The following is a 17,769-nucleotide window of genomic DNA, read 5'->3' as shown; positions in this document are numbered from 1 at the left end:
CTTTGCAAAGGAGGAAACTGAGGCTTAAAGAGTTTAAGTGACTTGCCCGACAAACCTGTCGACACAGCCAATGAAGCTGGGACTGGAGTCTAAATCTTGACCCCAGCCCTTTTCCTTAACCATCAAGAAATTTGTTCTCATCCCCCTCAAACCCTCTTGTTCCCACCGTAGTGTGGTGAGAATATGAAGCATCTTGTCACCATTTTAAAGGAGGAGGAACCCATGTCTCCTTTATTTCTTCTGTTCTCTGGCCCCAGACAGCTCTTCTGAGACCCTGGGGGTCAGGAAGGGAGGCTGGGTGCATTTACCTCCAAAGACTTTTTTTGCTTTTTCCCTATGTGCTAGGTTCTCACTGGGGGGACAGGTCTGTCATTTCCAGGAACTCATATGTGAGAAGGAAGAGGTGATGGTGCCCCCCTGTTTGGGGCTCAGGAGTTCCTGGCTTGATGGATGAGGTGGAGGTGGTGGCAGAAGAAGGTGGTGGGTGTCCCTTGAGCCGGTGAGGCATCACCTCCCCCTTCCACAACTTTGAGTCAGGATGAGATTGGATTTATAACAGGTCGTGCTCTAGGGATGGACCCTGGCTGGGTGACTAAGGGAGGATTCCAGGAAGTAGGGAGGAGAAGGATGGGGGAGGATTTGGGAAGATGGAGGTGAAAAGAGATATGACAGGAGATGAGGGGACAGGAAATTCAGAATACATAGGGCCTCAACTTCATTTGGGATTTGTTTATTGGGGAGTTTCCCCAGGGTCCAAAGAGATATCTGCTACCGGGATTCAGCCCTGGAACTGAGAAAGGGTGCTGGCCAAAGCCAAGGTAAAGTGCCTGTGGGGGTCCCCTATGAAAGGACTTCTAGATGTCCAAGAGCCTTTCTTCTTGGGTGATCTCATCCAGATGCACACTTTCACACACTTCCTCCACATATTCTCATGGGTTACTCTCATCTTTTCTCTGCCCAGCCTCTTTCCTGGACCCCAGACTCTATATCCAAGTGGCTTCTGGACATATTTGCTTGAGTGTCCTATTCTGCCTTACCGTCGATCAAATTCAGCATCTTCCCCACCCCTGGTCTCTTCTCTTCCCCATTTATTAGATAGCACCATCACCCACCCGTTAACCTATGCTAGGAACCCCAGGCATTATCCTAGATTCCCTCTTCCCACGTCCCCAAACATCTGGCATAGAAATATGTGCCATTAATTATTGAGTCTGCCCATTGCCCTGTGTTGCTCTGGTCTGGGTCATCATCAGCCCTTGCCTGGATTGCTGAAAGGCTCAAACTAGCATCTGTATTCTTCATCTAAAGGCCAGACTGATTGCTCTAAAACATGACTCTGTTCACGGCACTTCTTTGCGTCAAACTCTTCGATGACTTCCCATTGTCCTCTGGATGAAGGCCAAAATCTTTAACATGGTCTGCTAGTCATTTAAGGACCCAGCCCACACCTTCTGAGGCTCATCTTTTCATAGGTCAGTCTCCACCTTTCAGCCCCTCTGTCCATGCCTCTTCCTCAGACTCAAGCCAGATCAAACTTCTTTCAGCATCTCTGACCCACTCTGTTCACTCTCCGCTCTGGGCCAGCGAACATGCTGTTCTCTCTGCCTGGAACATCCTCCCGCCTCCCTCCCAGTCTAGCTCTTACTCATCCTTCAGTTCTCAGCCTACTCGTCACTTCCTCTGGGAAGCCTTCCGTGACCTCCCAGGCTGGGCTGAATGCCTCTCCTGTATTCCCACAGTCCCTTGTTCATCTTTTATCACAGAATTTACCACTCTGTGTTGGAAATTCCTGGATACTGGTTTATATCTCCTGCCTGTGGGTTCCCTGAGGGCAGGGATGGTGTCTTGGTCTGTGTTGACTCCCCCGCCTCCTCCCCACGGCCGTACTGGCACATGGGAGAGATCCAGTGAATATTTGTTGACAGAAGATGCATGAGGAGCATAGGAGATGCCAAATGGGTCACTTCTCCAGGAGGTGGAGTAACCTTTGAGCCTCTGGCTGTAGTGTTTTCTATCGTTGCCTCTGGGACAGAGCATGCTTCCTCCCCACAACACCAGCATGGTCCCAGGTACGGTCAAGGAGGGGAACCTGGGGAGTCTAGGGTGCCCTGGTGAATGAAGAAGGACCCCCAAGAGCAAGGAAGTACTCACATGTTAATTAAAAACTTAGTATGTGCCAGGGAGTGCACTGGGCTCTTTATACGTGCTGTCAACAAAACACTGCAGCGGGACATTGTTAGCTCTGTTTCTTTCCAATGTGCAAACGGAGGTTCGGAGAGTTCAAGTGGCCACACAGCTGGATGCGCAGGCAGGGGGATGACAACCAGCTGGTACCAGACCCCTGACTCCTCTGCCTTCCCAGGTGATGGCAACCCCAAGGAGAGCAGCCCCTTCATCAACAGCACTGACACAGAGAAGGGAAGGGAGTACGATGGCAAGAACATGGCCCTGTTCGAGGTGGGTTGCTGGGGTGTGCCTGCCCCCGTTCATTTCCCCATTTATCTGCCATCCCTCCCTTCCTCAGGAGGTGTCCTCCTCTCCATGTCCTTCTCAGGTCCACCTGCTTCTCCTTCCCGTCACCCCTGCTACTCCCTCTCCTTATCCCGCCATCCCTTTTCCCTGTTTTCCGTGCCTGTTCCTCCTCCTTCCCCATGTCATCCCAGCCGCAGTGATTTGACTTCCTTGCCCCCATCTCTCCCAGCCTCCTACCACGTAGCTCGCCTATCCCTTCCCTAGGCCCTTGGGTCTTACCACTGTCACCCCCCCTCCACAGGAGGAGATGGACACCAGCCCCATGGTGTCCTCCCTGCTCAGTGGCCTGGCCAACTACACCAACCTGCCCCAAGGAAGTAGGGAGCATGAAGAGGCAGAAAACAATGAGGGTGGAAAAAAGAAGCCAGTGCAGGTGAGGGCCTTGGGGCAAAAAAAGGATGAGGGACGGAGAGGGGTGGAGGGGACAAAGGATGGGGAGACCAAAGAGTGTCCGTTGAAGGGATGGATGATGGAGGGAGAGGGCTAGGAGTTAGGGGCTGAGGGTGAGGGAGGGTTGGGAGATGAGGGATAGAGATGGAAGGAGGAGGGGAGAGGGATGAAGGGATGGGGGTGGAGAAAGGAGGAGAGTGGGGGGTGGGGAATGGGGAGAAGGAGTGGGTCTGGGGCTTCGCAGTGATTAGGGGCTGCAGGGACTGACGCTGGCCTCCTTGGCAGGCCCCTCGCATGGGCACCTTCATGGGCGTGTACCTCCCGTGTCTACAGAACATCTTCGGTGTTATCCTCTTCCTGCGGCTCACGTGGGTGGTGGGCATCGCAGGCATTATGGAGGCCTTCTGCATGGTCTTCATCTGCTGCTCCTGCGTGAGTGACGCCTTCCTCCTCCCCACCCCCTGACCGCTGGGGCAGAGCAGGGACCTGGGGTGGGGGGAGGGAGGAGGGGAAGCATGAGACCTGAGCTTTTTATAGGAACCACTGCGTATGATCTTTGAGAGTAAATTAGGTCTGACTGGTCCTTCCTGCACCTCACAGGCTGGTCCCCGATGGCCACTAACCAGGTTTCACCTGGATCTGTGTGTGTGTGTGTATGTGTGTGTGTGTGAGTGTGTGTATAATTACACAAGTAATGCAGATTCATTGACGAAAAAGATGGGCGTACCGAAGGAAATCAAATCCACCTCAAAAACCGCAGTCATTAACATTTTGGTCGGCTCAGGCTCACAAAAAAGGGGAGCGTGTTACAACAGCTTTGTAACAGAATCCTTTCCATCCTGCCTAAAAAAATCAAATATTCACGAAATACCTACTTCTTGTCAGGTTTCCACTTCCTCACACATGACCCTAGAGCCAGCTCCGCGTGTGTGGTAGCCAGGACTGACGCTAGTACGCCTATTTTATTTCTTTTTAACTTTTATTTTGACATAATTTTGACATATAGAAAATTTGCAAGAATAGAACAAATGTTAACATATTATCGTATTTATTCCATCCTGTCTGTAAGTACCTTTTTCCCCTGAATTGGAGAGCAAGTTGCAGACGTGATGCCTCTTTATCCTAAATCCTTCAGCGTGTGTTTACTAAAAACGAGGACATTCCCTTACATAACCACAGTACAATGACCAAAATCAGGAAACTAACATTGAGTCATTAATGATGTCTTAGTAGTGACACCTTAATCATGCTTTAGCTGCAGGCCTTACTCAGATTTTGCCAATTGTCCCAATCCCATCCTCGGTAACTGAAGAAAATTCAAGATCACATTCATATTCATTTATGAGCTTGTTTCAGCCTCCATTAATCTGGAACAGCTCCTCCTCTTTTGTCCTTCATGACACTGACACTTCGGAAGAGTATGGGTCAGTTCTTTTGTATAATGTCCCTTGGTCTGCGTTTGTCACATATCTGCTCAGGATCGGATTCACTTATGATTTAGGCAGGAATACAGTGCACCTATTTTATAGGTAAATACACTGAGGCTTAGAGAAGTGAAGTGACTTGTCCCGGTCACACAGCTGGTCAGAGGTCAAGCTGGGATTTCCAGAGCTCTCTGATGAGCACAAGTAGCTTGTGATTCTTCCATGTGTGTGGTGAATAAGAGGTTTTCTTGACAAGAAGGACTTGGCAGGAGTAGAAGTTGGAACAGGACCAGGGAGAAGCTCAGCAAGGACTTGTGGGTTTGGCAGGTGTTTATGGGGTATAAGGTTTGGCCTTTACCCAGGGCACTGCGGCCCCCACCCTAGCTGCCACTCTGATGATCTCTCTCCTCACAGACAATGCTCACGGCCATCTCTATGAGTGCAATTGCAACCAATGGTGTTGTACCTGGTATGTGATGGGGCTTCTTGGAGGGGAAAGGGGCCTGGATGGTTGGGAGGGGGGCCTGGATAGTTGGAAGGAGGGGCAGGGCTGTAGGCTTTCTGGGCTGTCAGGACCAAGAGAGGCAATACTGCAAAGCTAGGGGCTGGGCTGTGATGTTGGTGGCGTAGGTGGGGGCAGTGGTATTTAGGGGAAGGGAGGGAAGCAGTTTATGGAGTTGAACAGGGCAATGCAAGATCTCCCTTTGCCTGAGACCCTCCTCTCTGTCATCCTATTTTTCTGAGCCATGACCTCCTTAGAAGGGTAATTAGCAACATGGTAATTAGTACAGCAAAATCCACTCAGAGTGGCTGGTGGAAGCACCAGTCCTAGGGCTGCAGCCTGTAAGGTGTGAGGCCCAGAACAACGCCTTTCTCAACTCTGTCCCTGAGCACCCTCGCCCCCAACGGCAGCCCAGCCCTCCTTGAACTTCTTGCTGACACCAGGTTCTTTCTGCAGCTGGCGGCTCCTACTACATGATTTCCAGGTCTCTGGGCCCAGAGTTTGGGGGCGCCGTGGGCCTCTGCTTCTACTTGGGCACTACCTTTGCTGGGGCCATGTACATCCTGGGCACCATCGAAATCCTGTTGGTGAGAGGGGCCAAGGAGGAGGTGTGGGGTTCCAGACTGTCAGTCAGTTAACCATTGCTCCTTGGAGACCTCCTAGGGAGAGGTCCAAGCCACTTAGGCCAAAAGGAAGTCAGATGTGGTTCTGTCTTTAAAGAATCCACAGTCTAGTTGGGGAGACAAGATACAGTAATTACGTAACGTGAACAGCTGTCGTTCATCGGGCACCCACTGTGCTCTCAGCAGAGTTCCAATTGCTTTACAGTCATTATCTTGAATCCTCACAAGGATTAAGTATTATTATGCCCATTTCACAAATGAGAAGCTCAGAGAGGTGACATGACTTGCTCAAGGTCACTTAGCTACCAAGTGCCAGAGGTGGGTTGATAAGAGTAAAATCGTGGTAGAAATAACAAAACTAATGTTACACAATAGCTGCATCTCGTGATTGCCTTCCACGTGCCTGGAACTGTGCTGATTTCTCTGTGGATGTTCATTGTCCGGGGCTGATGACCAATGGGTTGCAAAAGAGAAGAAGGATATGAGGGGCCTGAGTGAAGAGACCTATTAGGAGTAGTGACTGATGAGACGAAGTCAGATTTGGGCAGTATTTGAAGGAGAGGCTGCTGATGTGGGTCTTGGCTCTTCCTGCCCCTCCAGGAAGAGGTGGGAGCTGAGGAGGGTTCCCTGGTATATAGAAAGTGGGGCTGACATTTCCCAAGCCCCTAACTTATCCAGGCCCCATGGCCTGAAATTTATCATTTTAGTTTATCCTTACAACTATTCCATGAGTTAAATAATGTCCCTGTTTTGCAGATGAGGAAAGCAGAGCTCAGGGATTTTAAGGAACATGTGGAGGGGATATGAACCTGTGCCTTTCTGACCCCAAAGCCAGTGCTTGTCCACTCTACCAGACTGTCTTGGAGAACTGGAATTAAAAAATGCAGCTTCTGGTTTGGGGGCAGAACAGACGAGTATGGGGACAGGGAGGATGGATGGCACATAAAAGACCCAAGGAGCCAAATTTTGGGAGGATAATAATAGACTTCCATGACTTAAGCAGATTAAATAATTTAAAAATTATTATAAAAGCAATTCTGCCCATTGCATAAAATTGGAAAAATATCAAAGAATGTAAAAAGAGAAATAATAATTGCCCAAGGAAAATCACCATTAACATTTTGGTGTATTTCCTTCTATTTTTTTTGGGTTTATTTTACTGTGTGATATTGTATTCTGTCTTTGTAAAATAGAACTCTATAGGTCTCCCTAAATAACTAGAAACTCCCTTTGTAAATATCATTTACAAGCGAAAATAACTTTTCTAAGAATATAAACGTATTAATATTTGGTATGGAAATTTTAGAAAATACACATGTGCAAAAAGAATACAGATGATCCCATTTCCTCCCATCAGTGGATGTCATTTCCAGTCTTATGCTGCTGTAAATATGATGTGATGAGGATGTTTTTACTCCAAAGAGCTTCCTGCACTTTGGGTTATATTCCGGGGGGTGATTCTTAGCTGGTTCTTGCTGTGTCACTCACCTGACCTCCTTGCCCCCTTTCCACAGGCTTACCTCTTCCCAGCTATGGCCATTTTTAAGGCAGAAGATGCCAGCGGGGAGGCAGCAGCCATGTTGAACAATATGCGTGTGTATGGCACCTGTGTGCTCACTTGCATGGCCACTGTGGTATTTGTGGGAGTCAAGTATGTCAACAAGTTTGCCCTTGTCTTCCTGGGTTGTGTCATCCTCTCCATCCTGGCCATCTATGCCGGGGTCATCAAATCTGCCTTCGACCCTCCCAACTTCCCGTAAGTGCTGTTGCTCTGAGCCTAAGACATTGTCCTTCTCCTCCCTGGCTCGGTTTCAGGGTCTGCGATGCCAGCCTCTGCCAACCTCCCTCTCCTCATCTCTCAAAATCTGAGTGATTGTGGATTCAGAGCAACCTCCTTTGGGAGGGAAAATCTCTCCTGGTTTGGGGGAAATCTCTGTAGGGTGGAGTAATGTGTTCTGGAGGTGGGCAGAGTTTTCCCTGTGAGGGTCAACTGCTTGCGGGTGGGGTGGACTTAGGAAGAACCAAGTGGAATGATTTCTGAAGGGATGACTCTCTATGTTAGGGAAGCATTTCCTCGGGACAAATTCCTGGAATAGGACAATGTATTAGTGTTGGACACCTTCTCTATCATGGGAAAGGTCACAGAGGAGAGGGTCTAGGGGCTCGGATCTCTGTGGGTTCTGCCTCTTTCTTAAGGACAGATCCCCCTACAGCTCACTGCCAGGATGACGCACGGAGACTGCTGTCCAGGGTGCTGAAACATAGCATTGCACAAAAACGGTGCTTCTTTGGGGTGGCTGCATATTAAAATCACTTGGCGGAGCTTTGAAAAAACACTGATTCTGGGCTCCATCCCAATTAAATCAGAATCTGTGGATACGGGGCCCCGGGATCTGTGTTTTTTTAGAGCCTCCCCGGTGGTTTTATTGTGAAGCCAAGGCAAGGTTATGTCCCTCCCCCATCTTCCTCCCTTGTTTTTCTCCCTAGGATCTGCCTCCTGGGGAACCGCACACTGTCTCGCCATGGCTTTGATGTCTGTGCCAAGCTGGCTTGGGAAGGAAATGAGACGGTGACCACACGGCTCTGGGGCCTTTTCTGTTCCTCCCGTTTCCTCAACGCCACCTGTGATGAGTACTTCACCCGAAACAATGTCACGGAGATCCAGGGCATCCCTGGCGCTGCCAGTGGCCTCATCAAAGGTCTGGGGGAGGGAAGAGGGCTGGTGTCCAGGGAACACTATGGGGATTGTGGGTTAAACGGTCAGGATTAAGGAACTCTCCTTGGGATTCACTTAAATTCAATCGGTTTTAGTTGAGCACCTACTCTCGGCCATATTCTGTCCTTGGCATCATGGAGGAATAGAGGTGAAAGGGAGCCTTCAAATATCTCACCACCTAGTGGGAAAGAAAGTCATCAGTTTAACAACTATTCACTAAGCATCTACGTAGTGTCCAGCACTGTGCTAAGTGCCAAGAATATGACATAAATAAGTCACAGTCCTTGGCTTCAAGGAGTCTAATGGCAGACACAGATGTATTAGCAAATAAATTATGATATGAGTAGATGTGCATTCAATGAACAGAGACCTCACAAGGGAGTGAGTGGTCATGTGTATAAGGTGGCAAGGCAAGACTTCCTAGACTCATCTGAGGAGGGTTTTGAAAGAAAAATAAGAGATTTTGAGCTATACTAGGGGAATAAAGGAATTAAGGCAGAAGAACAGCTTGCCTAAAAGCATGCAGACAGAGAAGAGCATACTGTGTCCTTCCAGCCACAAATAATTTGGTATAACTGGGGCATAAAGTACAAAGGAAAGAGGGGCAAGAAATGATATCAGAGAGGCTGGCATAAGCCAGATTGTGGCAGGCCTTGGAAGCCATGTTGAAGCAGTTGAACCATGTCCTGAGGGCAATGAGGATCCACCAAAGGGTTTTCAGATAAGGGATGGACATGGTCAGCTCATCATTTCTAAAGGTTCACTCTGGCTGCGAATATGGATGAGGTTAAAGGGAGAGAGAACAGAGGCAGGGAGTCCAGGAGGAGGCTGATGCTGAGTCCAGGTGAGAGATGGTGGTTTTCTAACCTAGAGTGATGGAGTGATGTCAGTGGGAGTGGAGCAGTGGTTCTCCCCCATGGCTGGTTTGTCCCCCCGGAGACATGCAGCAATGTCTGGAGACATTTTTGGCTATCACAACTAGATGGTTGTTACTGACTTCTGATGTGTAGAAACCAGGCTTTTGCTGAACATTCTACAGTGCTGTAGGACAGCCCTCCATAACAAAGAATTGTTTGGCCCAAAATGTCAGTAGTACAGAAGTGGGGGAATTCTGGAAAGGAGAGAAGGAGCATATTTGAGAAATATGTAGAAGGAATAATGGGCAGAAGTTGGAGATGGTTTCGAAATGGAGATGGGGAGGGGAGCAGTTGAGGGCAACGTGAAGCTGTCTGAATTGATGGTGGTGTCATTTGTTGAGATAAGGGATACAAAAAAGGAGCTGGTTGGAGGTGGCTGGGTGCTGAGATCCGTTTGGGATGTATTGAATCAGTCTGAGATAGGTCTTTATATGTTTTTTTTTTTACCCCACTAGACAGGACTATTTGAGGGCAAGGATTAGATCTGCCCATGGCCTGGCCCTCTGCACATAGCTTGGCCCAAAGCTGGAGCTTAGGAAATGTTGGTGGAAACAATATAGAGCCAAGGCCCCCAGAGGAGTGAGAAGTGGTTGACCTTGACCCTTCTTTTTTGCGCACCCCACCTCTTGGCCCTAGAGCTCTAGCACACTGACTTCCAGTTTTCCTCCTGAGTACCCTGTCTCCTTCCACAGAGAACCTCTGGAGCTCCTACCTGACCAAAGGGGTGATTGTGGAGAGGCGTGGGATGCCCTCGGTGGGCCTGGCGGAGAGCACCCCTGTCGACATGGACCATCCTTATGTCTTCAGTGATATGACCTCCTACTTCACCCTGCTGGTTGGCATCTACTTCCCCTCAGTCACAGGTGAAGGGGAACTCAGAGAGGGAGGACTCTGCCTGGGAGTGATGGATAGAGAAAGTCAATGATGATGTGGGGAATTTCTTAGTCCTACAATCTCATCACCTAGCCGGGAACCAACAATCTGGCTCTCATTGCCAGATGAGGGAATTAAGTCCAGGAAGAGCCAATTCATATACCCAAGTTCTCACACCAGTTGCTATGCCAGGACTAGGTCCCAGGCTCCCGGACTCAGGGCCTGGTGTCCTTTCTTCTTGTTCTGTCTGGTCTCTTGTGGACCCTGTCCTAGCTCCTCCTCTATTCACAGGGATCATGGCTGGTTCTAACCGCTCGGGGGACCTACGGGATGCCCAGAAGTCAATTCCCACTGGCACCATCCTGGCCATTGCCACCACCTCTGCTGTCTGTATCCTGCACTGCTGGGGTGGGACCACATTGGGCTGGGAAGCCTGGAGGGAGGGCAGCTGAAGCTGCTGCCTCAGCTGGCTGGCTCGGCTGGCTGAGGGGGTGGGAGAAAGGGGAATGTCACCCCGGGGATTCTCCTTCATCCTCTGCTACAGATATCAGTTCTGTTGTTCTGTTCGGGGCCTGCATTGAGGGGGTCGTCCTGCGGGACAAGTGAGTAAGGGAATCAGGGCTGATCCTCTTCTGGGTGGTGGGTACTAGGGGGTCAAGTTCTGGGAAAACAGACCCAGCAGGGATTGCGGAGCCTGTGCAAGAGGGAATTGTGGGAGGGAGGTCACAGGGGATTGCTTGCAAACTCACCCTCTTATGTTATATTTTATCCTGCTCTAGAAGCTTGGATGGTGTCTCTCTCTCTCTCTCTCTCTCTCTTTTCTAGAATAATACTACTTTCCTTTTTTTTTTCCTTTAAAATCTATTAACCCATTTAACATCTCCTTGACGTCTATGTGTTGGTCTGTCCAGAGCTCTGGGGGGGGGGGATAAAGATAAATAACACATGCTTTTTGTGCTGAAGGAGCTCTTTGGGGGCTGGTAACCATATTCGACAACAGACTTGGAAAGCAGAGCAGCAGGAGTGGGACACAGTAAAGTACAGGGGCTCTGGTAGTGCGCAGGAGACTGCAATCCAGTCCCCAGGGGCGTGGGGAGGAGGGGGTGATGCTGGAAGTGCCTTATACACATTTCCCCATTTATCCTTCTCACTTTAAATGTTGCATAGAGATTCCTTATGTGACTAGGAGTGGGAAGCGCATTCTAGGCGGTGGGAACAGCATGAGCAAAGGTAGAGGAGAGAAACAGCTGTGTGTGTCTGTGTGCGTGTGTACACGCACGCGTGTGCACGTGGGTGCCTGTAGTTATAAGCAATTCAGAGCTTCTGGAGTATACACTTTTGAGAGGTGTGGGCATGCTCCACCAGCAGGGTGAAGTAGGAGGTCTGGCTACAGAAGTCAGTTTCCATGGTGCTGTCCTGGCTTCTGTAAGGTGGGGAATGGGGTCATGAGGCCAGAGCTAGTCCTGGAAGCCTGGTTTTTGGTACCAGGACATTAGAGCTTTATTTTATAGAAAATCGGGGAAACCTTGACAGGTTTTAAGCAGGGGAGTGACCTGGCCAAATGGACCATTTGCGTATATTACACGTATTCACTTTTGAGGGCAACTTAATCTCCACTTATTTCATTTAATCATAGACCTCCCACAGGATTGCAAGGGATTCAGCAGGTCAACCAGTAAAACCCTTCATCTGATTCTTGTAGTCCTTCAGCAATGGCCCATGCGAGCATAGCTCTGGTTGCACATTCCAGTCACAGGGCTCTCTCCACCGACCGAGGCAGCACCTTTCAATTTAAGATAGTGCCGTTGTTAGAAAATGCTTTTCTTTGATTCTCACACCACACGACCGTGACCACACAATGAGGTCAAACCCTATTTTTTTTTTGAGAAAAACAAACCTTCTTCTCCTTCTTCTTCCTCTTCCTCTTCTCCCTCTTCTTCTTCTTCTTCTTCTTCTTCTTCTTCTTCTTCTTCTTCTTCTTCTTCTTCTTCTTCTTCTTCTTCTTCCTCTTCTTCTTCTCCTCCTCCTCCTCCTCCTCCTCCTCCTCCTCCTCCTCCTCCTCCTCCTTCTTCTTCTTCTTTTAAAAATCTACAAATCTGTTTCTAATTGTACTTTATTTTCTTTTTAAAAAAACTTTTAAATTAAGTTAGAACCCCATTTTTCAGATGGAGACCCAGGTTCTAACAAGCTAAGAGATTTTGCCAGATTAGTATAATTATTACACAATTGACCATTTACTATAATCACTCTAACCATCTTGTTCCAGGCATGGTGCTGAGCATTTTACCTGTGTTATCTCCTTTTACCTTGTCACCAATCACATGAGATAGGTTTATGATGGTTCTTTTTTACAGCTGAGGAAGCTGAGGCAAGGAGAGGTTAAATGAGTTGCCCAAGGTCACACAGATGGAAAGTGCCCACGGCGTTAGGAGCTTTGTCTCCCCCTTTGCTCCCTTAGAGCCTAGTCCTGCGGTGGGCATACAGCTGGTCCTGAGGTTGGTGTAGGAGATGTGCCCTGGAAATCGAGGCGGCATTGCTCACCCGGCATCTCCTGTCCCTTCATTCCAGGTTTGGCGAAGCTGTGAATGGCAATCTGGTGGTGGGCACACTGGCCTGGCCGTCCCCCTGGGTCATTGTCATCGGATCCTTCTTCTCCACCTGTGGGGCTGGGCTGCAGAGCCTCACGGGGGCGCCACGCCTGCTGCAGGCCATCTCCCGGGATGGCATAGTGCCCTTCCTGCAGGTCAGTGGGGGGGCAGAGTGTGGGAAGAACAGCCCATCCACTACACCAGCCAGCCAAGCCACTGCCCAGGGAGGCCACCCAGTGAGCCAAGGCCCCCTGGGGCCCTTCCGCTCTGCACTACCACTAAGAAGAATGGATGTGCCTTATTTGGGATTTGGCCCATGGCAGTGCCATCTCTTTGGGCAGAGCTGTCTGCTCTTAGGGGAGAAACAAATGGCCCTCTTTTGGCCAAGTGATCAGATAGGGAGACAGCCAAAGGGCAAGAAAAGTGTGGCTCTGTCCATGGTGCTAAAAAAATAAAAGATTTATGGAGCACACAGTCATGGCCCCTTGCTGGCCCCTGTAGCTCTTCTCCATCTGTCCTGCAGGTGCTTCCTTTCCCCTTAAGGGACCATTCGAACTTCATTGCTCTGAGGTACCAATGCCAGAGTGGGAGACACACAGCCAAAGCCTGGCATCCCCTTGGGTACCCCTAAAGGGTGAGGAATACAGCATTCTCTCCCTACTTCCTCACTGGTTAGGGGAATCCTGCCTCTATTGCACTAGTCCCCAAGACTGGAAAAGAGAGACGAGAAGTCTCTAGGATCTGGGACTTCTATGATGGTGGCTCTGTCCCCAGGTCTTTGGCCACGGCAAAGCAAATGGAGAGCCAACATGGGCCTTGCTCCTGACTGCCTGCATCTGTGAGATCGGCATCCTCATCGCGTCCCTCGACGAGGTTGCCCCCATCCTGTCCATGTGCGTGCTGGCCTCTTGCCCTCCCCATCAGCTCTGGGGGTGGAGGGGGTGTCTCTCTACCTGGATCCTCCAGTTGTGACCCTGGATAGCCCACCCAGTTGTTTAACAGTCTGTCTTTTGTTATATGGAGATTCATGCCCACGTGCATCAGGGTGTGTTGTAAGGGGATTTGGCCTTTGAATCCCTTCCTAAGCACCAGAACGTGATCTGACCACCTCCCCAATTTCTTATCCTCTTTCCTCCTTTCTTTCTTTATGTTTCACTTTCTCTTTCTGCCTCCCTTTGCAACTCTGTCTCTCCTGGGGCTTTTCTGTGTTCTAGGTTCTTCCTGATGTGCTACATGTTTGTGAACCTGGCCTGTGCGGTGCAGACACTGCTGAGGACGCCCAACTGGAGGCCACGCTTTCGATATTACCACTGGTGGGTGCCCTGTCCCCTTCCCTGCCTGATGGAACCACCTCTTGTCTCCACCCCAACCCCCACCTCACCCTAGCCCATCCCCGAGGTCTAAGGATCCCAGATTAAATTGGGAGCCCATTTCTCCAGCTTTTGTAGCCCGACTAGCATGAGAAAGGTTCCGGAGAGGGTCTCCTTTGAATCACAGATAGTAATACAACCTGGTCGTCTACGGTCTCGGCTGTGTTCCCTCCCTGTGCATCACACTCAACATCTTACAGTCTGGAGGAGGAACAGCCATTTCCTCAGCTATGAAGTGGTGGTGACAACTGCCCTGACCTCCTGGGGCCCCCATGAGTGTTACAGGGCTTAGTGTAAGAAGATGCTTCTAATGCGGAGCCTGGGGCTCTTCTGGTCATTTTACTTTACGGTTGCCCCTGGGGCAGACGGGGCAGGAATGACCATACTGGCTCTACAGAAAGGAAACAGGCTCAAAGAGGGGAAGGGACTGGCCCCACATCACCCAGAAAGACTGTGGCATACCTGGACGAGATCCTGGGCTGCCCGACTCCCATCTTAGTGCCCCTGCTCTACCAGTCCCTTCTTCCTGGGGCACATTCTTACCGGAGATCCTGCCTACAACTCTCTCCAGAGACGTCTGCCTTGGAAGCCCTCTGGCAGGGTGGTCAGGCAGGGTCTAAGGCACTGGGACAAGGCAGTGTGTTGACTTGGGAGTTGGGTGGGGCTTGGGGTGGTGCCCTGTCTGTGGCTGCTCGTTCATCCAGAGGGTCCCATATCCCCATGGTGCCGCGCATGGAGATGATGGTGTGAGTTCCCCCAGACCCGAGCAACCCTAGACCTCCCAGTTCTTGCACAGGCCCTGCTCCATCTCACTCTTGCTGTCTGAGCCCCAGCTCCAGTGACAGTCCTGCCAGGGCTCAGAGGCTGGGTCTTCCTCCCATTGTCCAGGACACTCTCCTTCCTGGGCATGAGCCTCTGCCTGGCCCTCATGTTTATCTGCTCCTGGTATTACGCCTTGGTGGCCATGCTCATTGCCGGGCTCATCTACAAGTATATCGAGTACCGAGGGTAAGCGTGGGGTGGGGGGCGGAATGGGGAGGAGGGAATGGGGAGGGCTGGGAGAGGCTAAGGGATGGGAGGGGATGGGGATAAGGTAAGAGTAGGGGAGGGCTGGGACTGGGGAATAGAAGACAGGAGCTGAGGGAGGGGCTGAAGCTCTGAGAAAAGGAGCCGGCAGAATGGCTGCACGTCCTCTGCCCCGGGGCGGCCACTTCAGTGTGCACAGGGCCTCCTGACACCCCTGACTTTCTGCCCCTCTGGCCCCCAGGGCGGAGAAGGAGTGGGGCGACGGGATCCGAGGCCTGTCCCTCAGCGCAGCACGCTACGCCCTCTTACGCCTGGAGGAAGGGCCCCCACATACCAAGAACTGGAGGTAAGTGGCCAGGCACACGTGGGACGGCCCAGGGGAAGGGCAGGAAAGGAACAGGGTCTGACCTCCTCACCTCTTTGTTTGGTGAGTGCTGTGCCTTCCACAATGATCTGACCTTCCCCTCCCCTTCTCAGCCCAGCCTAGTTTGACCTTTCCCACCTGCAGCACCCGGCCCAGGCTGAGCTTCCCTCTCTTCATCCCTCTGTTCATTCCATCTTATGTTTTAAAAATGTGCGAAGGCAGGATATGTGCCAGGCCCCCTTCCAGTCTGCGGGGACCTAGTAAGCTAACAGTTCCATGGAGAAGGCACACACAGAGACAGATGAATGGAATATCGTGTAGCATTTGCTCTGGGAGACGTGGCTTCATTCATTTGGAGAGTTATAGGGGCTCCTAGAATTCTCTAGATTCAGAACAATCCCTCCTCTTTATTCATGTGGAAGTCAGGGGCCAGAGAGGGTCTCAGAGGTCACGGAAGGCAGAACTGAAAGCAGAATTTTTACCTCCCGCCTCTCAACCCTTGCTGATGTCTACTGAACTGGGGCTTCCGGAGACCAGAGCTTTGCGTTATATGTGAATTCTTAGATGCTTGGCACAGGGTCTAGCCCCAAGTGCTTAAAGAATGCTCTCAAACTGATGGGTGGTGGGTTGGATGGGGGGCCAAATGCAAAAGGCAATGAATGGATACATAGTTGGGTCGATGGCCAAGTGTATATACGTATCAGAGGGTGATTGCTGAACAGATGAATGTGTGAATGGACGGTGGCAGGTGGATGTCATAATTAGATGACTAATCCATGTATAGGTAAGTTGGTGTGGATACGAGTGGGTGACTGATGGATAAAATGGGTGGGTGGGTGAATGGATGGATGGATAAATGAGGTGGATGAGAGATGAGTGGGGGGGTGGGGGGTGGCTGTGAGGGAGCTGGTTGGGTGGGTTGACGTTCAAGGAAATAGATGGATGGGTGGGTGGGAATGGGGGTATAGAGGACGGATGGCTAGTAACCTCACCAGCTTATGGGGTGTGGGTGTGTGGTGTACGGCGGGTGGAGGTTGGGTGGGCGTTGTATGGACCACCTCGCATCCTCTTCAGGCCACAGCTGCTGGTGCTGGTGCGCGTGGACCAAGACCAGAATGTGGTACACCCGCAGCTACTCTCACTGACCTCCCAGCTCAAGGCAGGGAAGGGCCTGACCATCGTGGGCTCCGTCCTGGAGGGCACCTTTCTGGACAACCATCCCCAGGCCCAGCGGGCAGAGGAGGTGAGCTGAGGCCCTAGTGGGGATGGGGAAGGGCAGGGCACTCAGGAAGACAGCCCTTGTCCCTTTACACTTTCCCTCCTTCCCACCCTTGGGATCAAAGGGGGTTCAGGCTCTTCTGTCATCTTCCTTAGAAGAGGAATCTAAGGACTCAGAGAGTGAGTTCCTTAGAATCCAGCTCTCAGAACCAAAGACCATCAGAGCCCAAAGGGCCCATTTGATGGATAAGGAAACTGAGGCTTAGAGGGGGTCAGGGCATTTGTCTAAGGACAGAAAACAGAGACTCAAATTAGGACTGCTTGACTCCTACTCCAGACTTTCACATCCATGATTCTCCTGATCCCCACACCACGTGCAGTTGGCAGCGTGAGTACCCACATTCAGCATAGGAGGAAACAGGCCCAGAGAGGGAAGGCAGGTTGCTGACAGTCACAGAGCTGGCTGGAAGCACAGTCAGGGTTTGAGCCTGGGTCCCTGGCTCTGGGTCACCTGCTCCTGTCTGCATCCACCAGTCCATGCTCTCAGAGTCCAGAGCCAGTGTGGACAGGGGTGCGTGGCTCGTGCAGGACGGGGCACTAACAGGTGTCTGGAACCTGGCGGCTAGCAGAGGAAGTGGGTTCTGTCTTTGATCCAGGCCTCTCTCCCCTTGGGGCTGTGACTAGTTGTGGAGAAAGGAAAGGGGGCCGGAGGGAGGCGAGGAGAGGTGGGGAGGGGTACCCCTAATGGCTTGTGACAGTTGCTGTTTCTGCCTCGCTGGGCTGTTCACACCAATCTGTCAAGGCCCAGAGCTGGAGGCCTCTGCTGGTCAGGTTCCTTCAACATGCAGGGGCTGAGAATGTGCTGCGTTCCAGGCTTGGGGAGATGGGGGGGTGTGTGAGACCAAATCCCAGCCGTCAGGGTGCTCCCAGGCTAGTGGGAAGATGGAACATTCCCAGAAGGCTCTCAAACCCGTCTGCCGTTGATAGGTGCTTCACTAGAGTTCATACCAGAGTAAGAGAATGTGTTGAGTGTATACAATCTGTCAGGCTGCGTTCCACCTTACCCGCATCCTGTCTTCTAATTCTGCCTGTTCCCATGTGGGGTAGCTGTCAGGATCCCCATTTGACAGATGGGAAAACTGAGGCTCACAGAGGTTAGGTGATTTGCCCAAGGTCCCACGGCTGGGAGGTGGCAGAGTTAGGAGTTGAAGCCCTCTGTGTTTGAC

At 51.0% G+C, this 17,769-nt stretch overlaps 1 protein-coding gene across 2 annotated transcripts in view; it reads left to right on the top strand.

The window, feature by feature from the left end:
• SLC12A5 (solute carrier family 12 member 5) overlaps positions 1-17,769 on the top strand; it is a 34,355-nt gene that overhangs the window by 10,821 nt on the left and 5,765 nt on the right. For both annotated transcript variants that reach the window (XM_044385625.2, XM_026503636.3), the window contains exons 2-17: positions 2,363-2,457; positions 2,774-2,905; positions 3,208-3,354; positions 4,761-4,815; positions 5,305-5,435; positions 6,986-7,227; positions 7,959-8,170; positions 9,797-9,967; positions 10,269-10,367; positions 10,522-10,579; positions 12,546-12,720; positions 13,340-13,458; positions 13,780-13,878; positions 14,824-14,943; positions 15,203-15,307; positions 16,400-16,568. In XM_044385625.2, coding sequence (XP_044241560.1) covers positions 2,363-2,457; positions 2,774-2,905; positions 3,208-3,354; positions 4,761-4,815; positions 5,305-5,435; positions 6,986-7,227; positions 7,959-8,170; positions 9,797-9,967; positions 10,269-10,367; positions 10,522-10,579; positions 12,546-12,720; positions 13,340-13,458; positions 13,780-13,878; positions 14,824-14,943; positions 15,203-15,307; positions 16,400-16,568 — 2,129 coding nt within the window. The remainder of the gene's footprint in view (positions 1-2,362; positions 2,458-2,773; positions 2,906-3,207; positions 3,355-4,760; positions 4,816-5,304; positions 5,436-6,985; positions 7,228-7,958; positions 8,171-9,796; positions 9,968-10,268; positions 10,368-10,521; positions 10,580-12,545; positions 12,721-13,339; positions 13,459-13,779; positions 13,879-14,823; positions 14,944-15,202; positions 15,308-16,399; positions 16,569-17,769) is intronic.

This window comes from Ursus arctos, unplaced genomic scaffold, assembly GCF_023065955.2.
Source record: "Ursus arctos isolate Adak ecotype North America unplaced genomic scaffold, UrsArc2.0 scaffold_16, whole genome shotgun sequence".
NCBI classification, from domain to species: domain Eukaryota; kingdom Metazoa; phylum Chordata; class Mammalia; order Carnivora; family Ursidae; genus Ursus; species Ursus arctos.
The sequence above is the reverse complement of the archived record's forward strand: the minus strand, read 5'-3'. Positions and strand labels throughout refer to the sequence as shown.